The sequence below is a fragment of the Pecten maximus genome, chromosome 2 (genome assembly GCF_902652985.1).
Source record: "Pecten maximus chromosome 2, xPecMax1.1, whole genome shotgun sequence".
Lineage (NCBI taxonomy): Eukaryota > Metazoa > Mollusca > Bivalvia > Pectinida > Pectinidae > Pecten > Pecten maximus.
In genome coordinates, this window is record NC_047016.1 from 50,431,858 (window position 1) to 50,444,214 (window position 12,357).

General features: G+C 34.9%; 1 protein-coding gene across 1 annotated transcript; it reads right to left on the bottom strand.

The window, feature by feature from the left end:
* Positions 1–1,728: 1,728 nt before the first annotated feature.
* Positions 1,729–10,530, bottom strand: LOC117322382 (methionine-R-sulfoxide reductase B2, mitochondrial-like). The gene is made up of 5 exons (XM_033877252.1): positions 10,291–10,530; positions 6,711–6,829; positions 5,717–5,793; positions 4,840–4,987; positions 1,729–4,216 (listed from the first exon to the last, which is right to left on the bottom strand). Exons 1-5 carry the CDS (start codon positions 10,418–10,420, stop codon positions 4,121–4,123), a joined length of 570 nt encoding a protein of 189 aa, XP_033733143.1. The 5' UTR covers positions 10,421–10,530; the 3' UTR covers positions 1,729–4,120.
* Between the last annotated feature and the right edge of the window lie 1,827 nt (positions 10,531–12,357).

Sequence of the window (12,357 nt, forward strand, 5' to 3'; positions counted from 1 at the left end):
ATGCATATTATCAAACTTTCATCCCATGCTGAAAATGTTAACCAAGTTAGAATGAATTCCAATAGAAATCAAACAAATCAGTCAAAAATGTAATTTCCCTATATAAACTATAATCAAATTTAACCCCTCCCCAGGGGAAAACTTATGACCCCCGGGTCATTAAATTAATAAATTTTAGTAGAGCACCTTAAGACCCTTCCAACTATGAAGAGTATTTGATTCTACCTTATTTCCGTCTTGAGAAGAAGATTTTTGAAATTTCAGCCAATTTGACCATTTTTAGCCCCACCCATTAGCCCCTGGGGATCAGTCAGGGCCAACATGTGCATACCATCAGACTGCCATCCAAAGCTGATAATGTTAACCAAATTAGAATGAATTCCAATAGAAATCAAACAAATTATAGTCAAAAATGTGATTTCCCTATATAAACTATAGTAAAGTTTACCCCTTCCCCAGGGGCAAACTTGAAACCCCAGGGTCATGAAATTCACAATTTTAGTAAAGCATCTTAAGACCCTTCCAACTATAAAGAGTATTTGATTCCAACTTATTTCGGTCTTGAGAAGAAGATTTTTGAAATTTCAGTCAATTTGGCCCTTTTTAGCCCCGCCCATCAGCCCCTGGGGGTCAGTCAGGGCCAACATGTGCATTCCATCAAACGGTCATCCCATGCTGATAATGTTAACCAAATTAGAATGAATTCCAATAGAAATAAAACAAATAAAAGTAAAAAATGTGATTTCCCTATATATACTATAGTAAAGTTTACCCCCTCCCCAGGGGCAAACGTGAGACCCCTGGGTCATGAAATTTACAATTTTGGTAAAGCACCTTAAGACCCTTTCATCTATGAAGAGTGTTTGATTCCACCATATCTGTGAGTAAAGAAGAAGATTTTTGAAGTTTTAGTCAATTTGACCCTTCTTAGCCCCGCCCCTCAGGCCCCTGGGGGGTGGGGACCATATAATTTACAATTTTGGTTGACCTTTAGCCATAAAAGCTTCCTGCCAAATTTCTTTGAATTTGGTTTAGGGGTTTTGGAGAAGAAGTCGAACATGTAAATTGTTTACGGACGCACGACGGACGACGCACGACGCACGACGACGGACAAAAGGGGATTAGAATAGGTCACTTGAGACTTTGTCTCAGGTGACCTAATTATACAAAAAGCTTCAAGCTGGGAAATGTAACAAACCTGTTTTCAATTATCAAATGAATTGATTAATGAGGTGGTCAGATGTATTATTCAAGTTTATTGATTGGTTGTCTTCATTAATGAAGTGTTCTAAACAATATGTTGTTATTGTTTTAGTACAAAATTGGTAAAGGGGACTAGACTAGAAGTCTGAGGAACAAAAGTCCAAGAATATCCTGAGATTCTAACATAAATGTTTTAAACTACCATTAAAAAGTGTAATTTACACACAAATGTTATGTATGCACCATAAAAAATCACCTTAAAACATCTGAAACAATGTAATTACAATTTGAATTGTTTGATGAAGATCACAGACTTGAAGACTAGATGCAATCCTGATGACAAGGTAAAATTCCTAATTGGCTTGTACAGATAAAGTTTATTTCCAGTCTTTTGAAAGAACTACATTTGAATTGAATTCCCATATTAAGATTTTGAAAATAATATTGAACATTTTTTCTCAGATTTTGCAGCTTCATTTTGGATAAGCAAACTTTAAGATGTGATTAATTAAGGTTAATTATATATTTTTTTTTTTTTTTTTTTGTAACAAAACCTCCATTTGTTGTGGGTAAATTAGGGTCAATCACGTTAAAATTGTGTAAAAAAATAGTTGTCAGGTGTCATTATTTTCCTTTATAAAGTCTTGTGTAGCTGACATACACTTTTACAGCTTTCAGCATATTCTAAGCATATTTTTCACACATGTTATAAATCTGTTGCATTTTCCCCCTTTACCTTTTCATAAGACATTTTGTTTTAGAATCTTCAGCTCAATTTCCTCCTTATCTTTAAACTTTTAGGGGAATTTCACAGCCATCTAAAATATATATGAGACAACTACACAAAGTATAAACAAGTATAAATGCAGGGCACATTTAAAATTTACAGAACTCAACAACAGATATATACAAATATATACAAATCTATGTTATATATAGACAAGACTTCTTTCTTTTTGAAACATTTCTTTAATATTTAAAAGCTACTAATACATGAAAACAAAGACTTGTTATGCCCTATCTATTTTAAGAAAACAAAACAAGTTTGAAAATGGCAACAAAAATAAGTTAACAATCCTGTATCATGGTTTCTCAAACCTACTTCAACTTTGATAACCTCAAATCTACCTCAACTTTACAACAACTCTTATGAGTTTCAGAGTTGTTGATTAGGTATCTAGGGGTAGGGCTGTATAACATTATATTAGAAATGTTCAGAAATTATCTAATATTTCAATAATATTTCAAGTTTATAAATCTATTTACATTTTATTTTGTACTTTTGTGTAGCATTCAATAAGTATTTGTTTTCTAATTAAAAACTAAATTACTTATTTAATTAAAGTTACTACACCTGTAATAACTGCTCTTGCTAATTAGAATACAGATCCTGGTTACCTCCCCTTCAACCCCCTCCCAGTATGAACTGTTAAGATTGGCTTACAGTTCTCTGAATAGCAGTAGGTAGAGCTTAAACGTATACATAAAACTGTAGGATTCAGAACAGTTTAAATAATACTTTACATTAATATCAATAATATTCATCACTAACTGTAAATATACAAACTTAAAACGAACAATTTAAAAACGGAATACAAGAAATGTATATCAATTAACTTTTCTTCAAGAAATCAAAATCCAAAGATAGCAAACAAATGTGTGAATATATGACAACTATGAAGTCAAAGTTCCTTCACATAGTCTCAGGGACAGTGTTCAAAGTGGAGACAAATCCCTTATCAACATCCATTCCAAATTTAAGCAGAGTCACAATGGTCACCATCTTTGAATAGTTTACAGGAAAAATTAACAGAAGGATTAGAAGAATTCGGCAAACAATAACAAATAATCTGTAACTCCGCACCTCTGGAAAACTTTTTAGAACAATTTATCCAAGGGATATTATTCTGTATTAGAGCATTGCGAGACTTACAAAATTTAACACAGTCTTCCAAAGAAATACATGGACATATAAAGTTGTCAATTTTATATGACGAGTATATGCTGCAGATAACTTTATGCAGTAACAGCTGAATGATATTCGAGTCCACACCTATAAGGCTATAGCACACACTGGTAGGCAGTAGAGTACTAAAGATGTCAAAATGAATGTCCCAAACTCTGTTTGGAGGACATCATGATGATGACAAGTAAAAACGACATTTTCCCAAACTCTGTTTGGCAGGACATAATCTACTAGAAGTCTAATTAAACTCTGATCTTGCATTTCACTTCTGTTACATATGTATCTCCATATAACAACGTACCAAAGAGGAATGGGAGACTTGATTTTGGTTAGACTGACTACATGACACATTTGATTAAAGAACACATTAAGTTATACACAGTGATATTTTCAGGAAAACACTCGTAATAGATTGCAAGTATCGCTTTGAAATATATTAATTAGTTATATGAATTTAGAATTACTATGCACTATAAATATCAAACAACACTTTTATATATGTAAAAGTTATATGTCAAAAGTGAACCAATTTAGTAATTTCATGCTTGACATTTCAGACAAATCAATAACAGATATCTGGTCATTATTTTAGACAAATCAAATTTCCTGACATGCTTAAAAATTAAAAAAAAAATTGTTTAATTCATTTTCATTTCTGGAAACATTTGCATCTCTCCTGAACAACAATGGTCAATTTCCTTTCATCAATTTAAAACCTCTTTTCAGTTGTTTTTTTACTAATGATTACCTGAGTCTTGTGTATCGATCTTTATCAGATTTTCTGATTATCAGTTATCTAAATCTGAACACATTTCATCCAAAAACCAATCTAGAGGTTCTACTGTGTATATAAAGAATAAATAATTTTTCCTTGAATGGTGCCATTTTCTGCCCTTAAGTTTTCTGAGACAAAGTTTGAGGGTTGTATAAATCACCAAGTGTCCGGCAGGGTTAGGTCTCACGAAACCACAGGGATCTGCTGTTTATACAGAACCTTTCTGTATTATTCGGTCCATCTGGGAAAACGTGACCAAGGTGGGAATCACACTGCAATGTCAAAACAAATAAAATTAAACATGGCCAAAACATGAATCAATAAAAGACAAGCAATCAGAGTAAGAGAGCAACTTACACACAGACAGACATGCAATATATGTCATTATTGTCACTTATTTATAGAACGTTTCTAGAGATTATGATACGAACATTTATATTTTTAAAGAACTTTACTTTTCCAGGTAGATGAAATCTATCTAAGAGGACATGTATCTCTAAACTTAAATAACAATAAATGCTTCAACTAGTCCTCAAAATGAAAAGCTCTGATTTAAAAAACATGGACATGCATGCATACACGTATGCAATATACATGTATTCAGAACCTGTCCCTACCACCACTTTCTAATCTATGTATGACCTACATTTCTTATTATGACCTTTGACCTGATCTGTATTTCTGTATATGATTACCCAGATATCATCTTTGACCTGACCTACTTTTATCCCCAGGTGACCAATGTCCTGGCCTTGACTTGTGTATATTATGACCTTTGACCTAACCTCCCTTTTTACAAATGATCATTGCCCTGACCAAAATTTCTGCATGATTATGACCTTTGACCTGGCCTTTTTTGTCGTAACCTATATTTCTGACCTTTGATCTGACCTACCTTTTTACAGATGACCTCTGTCCTGATCATGCTGTCACTGTTGTCAGGTCTTCTCAGGACATTTGAGCTTCTCTCATCTCCGGAGGTTTTGCTGTATACTGCTGTAAATGAAGGCCATCCTGTACCGGAATCATACTTTGTTTCAGAGCTAGAAAAGATGCACCATTATAACATAAAATTTTCAGTACACTTTTGATTATCTCATCTCATCGGAACTCTTTAAACTCTATGGATAACAGGGATGAGAGCGCCTGAACGTAAAAAGTCTGAAATTCCAATTTGTAGTGTTTTCTATGAGGAAATATTGAAATTAACTTTACAGCCAACATGTGAAAAAGTCTGAAATCAGATTTTTATCTGAAAATTCTCTATATGCCTGGGATAACAAAAGTTGTCTGGTGATTAATGAATCCTGAACAATAGATTTGTCTGAATGTAGGTGAATTATCATTTACTTGAACAACATTGTTGCACATTCACCAAAAATGTTACCATAACTGTATCTCATATTCTATCTTTAATTCAGGTTTTAAATGATTACATACCAATCCTACGATCTCAAATGTCACTCGGGGTAATTTACTTCACCAAAACTGATAGCAAACATACCACAGCCAGCAACATAATTCAATATTAGGTAAAGTCTCAATATGGCTCAAGAAAAAATTACCATATTTACAAACAGTACTTGTATGATTCTAACAAACCAGTGTTAATGTTTGCATCAACTAGATGTAAACTGGATACAGTAACATCAACAACATAAAATCTTACATATATACAGTCTGACACCTAGTATCAGGGCCAAGGGAGTAAAAATTTACAAATCCTACATACAGTCTGACACCTACTGTCAGGGCCAAGGGAGTTAAATTACCTGAACAATTCTGCTCCACAGCAAATACAGTCATACATCCCCTTCTCAAATTTATTTGTATAGGCACCAGTGAAAGGCTGAAACAGAACAAACATAGCTTTGAATTTGTGTAATCTTCTTCTTTTTAACATTATTCTAGAAAGCAGTTGTTTGTACAGTGTTGAATTTCAAGATTTCCTAATTACAAAGTACAATGTATACAACTCCAGTGTTACATGTAGGCTGTCTTAAGGGGATATGAAACAGTCAGGAAATAATAAACCGATTGTCATGAAAATTGACATGAAGATTGACATGAGTGATCTATGTGCCACCATTTGCTTTGCTGCAAAAAGATAATATGCCTTTCCATTCAACTTTTTGGAGAAAAACGTGCAATTTTTCAAAAATCGATTATTTCAAAATGGGGATGATAAATTCTCTGTAAAATGAAGTAATTACAGGATCACCGACCAAAATGCCTATAGATATCTTATACATGTATAGATCCATCAACACTCAGGGGGAGATAACTCTTACGAATGATTGAAAATCTTTTACTTTGGAGAAGAATGCTTCATATCCCTAAAAGTTATCAATCAACACTCAGGGAGGATAACTCTTACGGGTGATTGAAAATCTTTTACTTTGGAGAAGAATGCTTCATATCCCTAAAAGTTCACTGTCATATCGAGTTAGCATTAAGACTCACATCATTACATCCTCCACTGAAATTATTACTCGTCCAATGAGAGGCCTAAAGGCCATTATAGCGGAAGGTAGACCTGTTAATAATAATCATGACATCTGAAAAATTGACTTTTTATATCGGTTTTTAATGGCGCAAGATATATAAATACAGGTCAATGATAATAAAATATCAGAATATTTCAGACTAATCTTGACACAATTCACAGAAGTTACAACTCTGGAACCCTTTGACATTACAATTGTATATAAAGCCACTCCAGTTAATGGCAGAAACTCAGAAAGACAAATAGAGATAAAATCTTACCGGTTCTGTATTTTTTTCTCGGCATACCAAGTATTGCTCAGGTGTGAGACGTTCTTCCCATTGTTTATTGGAAAATGTTCTAGGGTCCTCGGGATCAAACTGTGCTGATGGCGACGCCCCTACAACAAAATCAAGCTGATGATTTAGTTCTAATTGAAGTAGTAATAATTTTCCAGCTTTGATAACTTAATTACACAGATACATCCAAAATGAGTTGAGGTCACGATAGCTCAGTCGGTCAGAGCTTCGGCCATGTAATCTCAGGTGAAGACCTCAGGTGTGTGGTTCAACACTCCCTTACCTGTGTCGGTTTGTGTTTCTCGGTAAGCTGAGAAATACAAACCGACACGAGTTAACTGCCTTGATTTAATTAAGTGATGAGCACTGCATGGTTGAGTTACTATTATCAACAGGTTTAGCGTCTGCTACAACAACCTTTCCATCTTTTGGCCTTTCTATGGATAAGAAGCAAGCCAAACACTGATTTATAACTAGCTCTATTTATGATCAGAGCATCCAGTTGACCTCCGATTTTTAGTAATTTCAAAAGTCAAATCACATTTCTCAGATCCGAGGGTTAAAACATGTCAAATAGCAGTTTATTCAAATTGCAGATAGTTCTGGGAAAGAAGGACCCTTGCCTATATCTAGATCTGGAGTGAACTGTTGTGCTTGGTAGGAGTATACATTAGAGAATCTGCTCTGTCGTGAATCGTGATTGGGTTTTGAGATTATTTCCTGGACTGAGATTTTGTTTTGTGTAATTTTGTATAACACGTAGAGCCGTGCATACCTACGTCTGGCATAAGGAGTGCCCAAGATTTAAAACATGTCACCAACGCTAGAGGTTCAAGGAATTTGTTGGTGACATAGCATGCAGCCCTTCTCTGTACCAAATCTATTATGTCAATCACATTTTAGAAGAGGGTCCAAAATAGGAGATTTGTACTCAAGGGATTGAATGGACGAGTGACATGTAGACATGTTCTTTAATTCCCCTGAAACTTATTTTTCGGCATAGCCGTATAATATTCTTTTGACCCCGAATGTGACACGACAGGTGGCGTTACTGGTCAAGATGATGTATGTGATTGGTCAATGTAGCGGTAAATGCAAAATGCAGATATGCAGTTAAAAACGAAACAAAGTTAAGAATGCAAGCTGAATAAGTGGAGGTATCTTTTCAAATGACACATTAATAAAATTATATTCCTGATTCAAATGTAGTCTTATTATCACCGAAATTGATTCAAACTGATATAATTTTGTTATCCGTGCTGAAACGCATTAGTTCCTTGATTTATTTCACCAGCAGTTTTACATTAAAACCACCAGCATTAAAACTATGCCGTTTATCTTTTTTAAAGATATTTCTTGTTAATTTTCTTTTCAGAAACTTGTTTGCTTTCACATTGATATTATTAATGTGGGATTCTAATTTAAGATCTGATTGTAGTGTGACCCTTACGTAAGAGTGTAATGGGTATGATGTTTGTTACGACTTATTGAGAGGACATAGCACCTGTCTGGGTGAAAAGTCAAAACACATTTTCCATTTTCTTTCCTAACTCTCAAGTTCCAGCAGATCAGATTGGAGGTTGGCTGCATCCTCCTTGCTGGCCATAGCCAACTACCTCGAAAAGACAAATTGAAGAAGAGAGCCCCACAAGAATATCTTTTTATGTATTATACAGGGGTTGACACTAACTTAATCACCTTGACAGACCAGGTTTTGGAATGAGGCAGCCTGGGCTGCCAAAGGTGATGCCCCGGCCTCTTGGGGGGATTAGGGGACATTATCCCTCCAGCCCTTACGTCAACACTGAGGAAAATATTGAATATTCTAGATGCAGTTTCCTGCATTCTAGTTCATTCTGAGCATAAGATATAAGACCTTACACCAAACGTTTTCATTAAAAAATTCTGAAAATAAAATTATTGAAGTCAAATTGAAGAAAACTTAGTTTATCATTATACATTTGACTGAAAATGTTGGCAGCCCATAGGGCTGCTGGTCTGGACATTCTAGCAGCGCGACCTGATTCCAGGCAGCCCAGGGCTGCCGGGCTACTGTTAGTGTCGATCCCTGATTATAAAAATAGACTTTGTCCGAGGAGTGACCCCTGGACCCCAGACTCTACATTGTCACACTCTGACGTTCCTTCTGACACCATAGTGATAGAGATTATGTACTTTAAAAGTAGAGAGTATAAGGTCGCCTTACTAGCTCAGACTAGTGGGAATTTCCCTTTAGCCTAGTGGTAGGATGTTTGCCTTGAGAACGAAAGGTCGCTTGTTCGAGCCCAAGCGTGGGCAGGTTTATTTTTCATTACTCCTTCCTATTACAAGGAGTGACTGACCTTAGCAAATGCTTTTGAAACATCCAAAATGGTAACATCTGTTTATTTTCCAATTTCTACATTTTTTGACACATTGTCTTAATATTCTAAAAGCTGAGTTTTGACAGATCTGGAGTGCCAATTCTTTAAAAACCGCGTTGGACAGGGTATATCTATCGTCTGCTACCCACGGTTCATTACAGTATGCTACACAACTGTAACATAGCGTAGTGCAATCAACCATGGTTACCCGACTTACCTGACGATGGGGTATGTTAGGCCTATCAGATTCTTTAGATTCTTTATTTTGCCGAGAGCCTTACGGCTCATAGGCGCATCAACAATACATGTACAAAGAATACAATTATTCACGTCTAATAAACACACTCGCACACTTTCACACTCATTCACACACTCTCACATACACCAACATAAATAAATAACTACATACTCAAGGAGAGTGATGGCTATGTGTAATAATACACAAAACTTAATTAACACACAAAAGTGTTAAATGGTAAAAGTAAGCATTGTAAAACTTACACATAATTAAGTACAAACTCATGATAGGGAATTAATAATTGAATATGTAAGAATAAGCTGCAGTGTTGTGCACTATAAATACTAAAAAAAAAAAAATTACTGGTTATCACGCTGCCTTACAGCAAAATACAAAAATTTAGCAGTGTTGCATAGTTCTTTGACATTGTTTACACTCAAAAGTTTTATTAACTTAAACACACTTGGACTTTTGTAATAAAAAATTTTAATGTATTTTTTCCTTAATTCCTTAATGTGACTGATGTGTACTCTATATATAATATAACGGACTTGAACAAGTCTAGCTACTGACACCCGATACAATATTAGGCCTACCATATACTGGCATATAGGCCCACATATATGTAATAATGTGTTAAGTGTGTACATACATATGTTTATAACACGATAACGACTTAGGCCTATGAGCAGACAATTTGTCTGAGTAACTGAGTAACTCGTCCAACGATGTTTTTGTTTACGTGACCTCGTTTCAACATCCCATGACATCTGACAACAAACACTTTGAATCGATATCTCTGTAAACAAAACGGTAACATACATTCATAAATGATATGTGCTACAGAAAAACATGTATGATTAAGTTACACATTCATTGCATATCAATCGTCAACCAAATGTGTGAAAACAACAGATGAACGATTTCTCCTTCAGTGACCCCTCGTTCACTTTACACTTACATCTGACGACTTGCTGAAGCGGTGGCAAAATCGTTTTCACTGAATTTGGAGTTGCTGCTGTCTTTGCAAGCACCCTGGACGTGCAAGCTATACGGCATAAACTGCGCAACATTTTCACCGAGGAAGACATTTATAAATATATCCCGTGTCTTTTCACTTGGCCTAGACCGTTTTGCAGGCCGGAGGAAAATTTCTCAGTGTGACGTCATGGAATCTCCCCGCGGAAAATTCTCGAGCAGACGTTAGGGGAATTCCCTCTGTGCTAAATATAAAGAGGATTCCATGTTTACAAATCACCTTGGATCTAAATATAATTTGGCGCAGTGGGTCAGAGACCTATGTAGGTCTCTGACTGGGTTGACAATTTATTAAATATTTTGTGGTCACTCATAAAGATAGAGAAAAGTCACTGGATTGCCATGATAATGAAAAAAGAATATAAATTACATATATGGTGCGGTGCTAGGCCTATTTGTGTAGAGAGTTTCAGTGAGTGGCACGCGTTTACATGTGTCAGCTATCATAAATAATGCTGATACATTGGTTGAACCAGGGACGTATAATATATATATGTCCCTGGTTGAACAATGTACATTTCTTATACTCCCTATAATTATGTTATCAATTGAGTTTCATTTTAATTATACAATGTAATATGTATATATGTCTCTGGTAATGTATATAAAACACCATTGCATATAAACATGCATTTTATACATAGACAATTCTATACAAGTACAGCATGCATAATTTAACTTTTGAACTTTTTTCATCTTTTTTTTTCAATTTTGCGGTCATATCTATATTTAATCATTTATATTTTACGGGAGAAGGTCGATTATAAGCTTTAAACTTGTGTCTGATCCCATTTGTATATTTGCAAATAAAATATGTTTAAATCAGATAGTGAAAGGGACTTTTTATTTTATTTTGTCCTTGAAGGGATACAGTTGTCGACGACATAATTTATTTTTCGTTAGGTTATACACTGTATATTGTGTATTAGAATGTTATACACCTTTGTGACGTACACATCATTCGGTAGGATTATTCTGTTGTTTTTTGTTTGTTTTGTTTTTTGTTTTAATTTTCGAGGAGAGCTTTATTTAAATTGCAATTTTCATTTTTTGATTCATTAATTATATTGAGTCGAGACGACTCTCATTGTTGATGATGTTGCAATTACCTGAAAAGAAATGAAAATCATTAATATCATGAGTTCTAACCCACATATTAGTTCGCGTGGGGAGTTTCACATCCGTTTAAAACGGACTTAACCAATTGTTACTTCTGCGCATGTACATTGGGGGGGTCTTCAGTTAGCACATGTCATACTCTGTTGTCACACGCAGACTTATTTGGAATGCACGTGTTAATAACAAACATAAATACATACAGTTTATAGCACACGCTACTTCCGTTATAAACCTTGTGTTTCGTTCGCCTGTCCGGCCTACTTCCAAGTCCATTGATTTCATTGGCATTAGAAAAATATACCAGTTTGCCGGAAAAAAGTCGTGATATGTCATACGTGTTACTTTAAAAAGTCGCTAGACTAGCTATAAAGTCAGGAACTGGCGGAAATATACCGTGATACGTGTCCCTTTAAGAGGTGCTACGTATCACTTTTAAAAACGATTTAAATCCAATGATATATGTACAGTATTTGTAATAAGACGTTTCTATGTATATAAAATTAAAAAGCAGGTTTGGACATAATCACCAAGTTCACGTTTGCGAGCTGGCGATGTCCTTGCTATTTTTGAGTGTCATATTATAGTATTTAAAACGATGACATAAAATGACACCATCAGCTAAATATAGGGACACGCGACATCGTGGAAAATTCCGTTGACAAATTATAAATGAATAGGACGAAATAGTAAGTTCGGTCTTTTATTACACTTGACTAAACGAATCCTTAGGACTTTACATAACCGATTACCTTTGGCGAATATTTTCTAATTACAGTAGTTATAAGAGTAGCAGAGCCAAAGAAATGCAATGTCGAGCGGGACACAGACATTAATTAAGTTTAATTCGTTTTTATGAACACACAAATCAGTA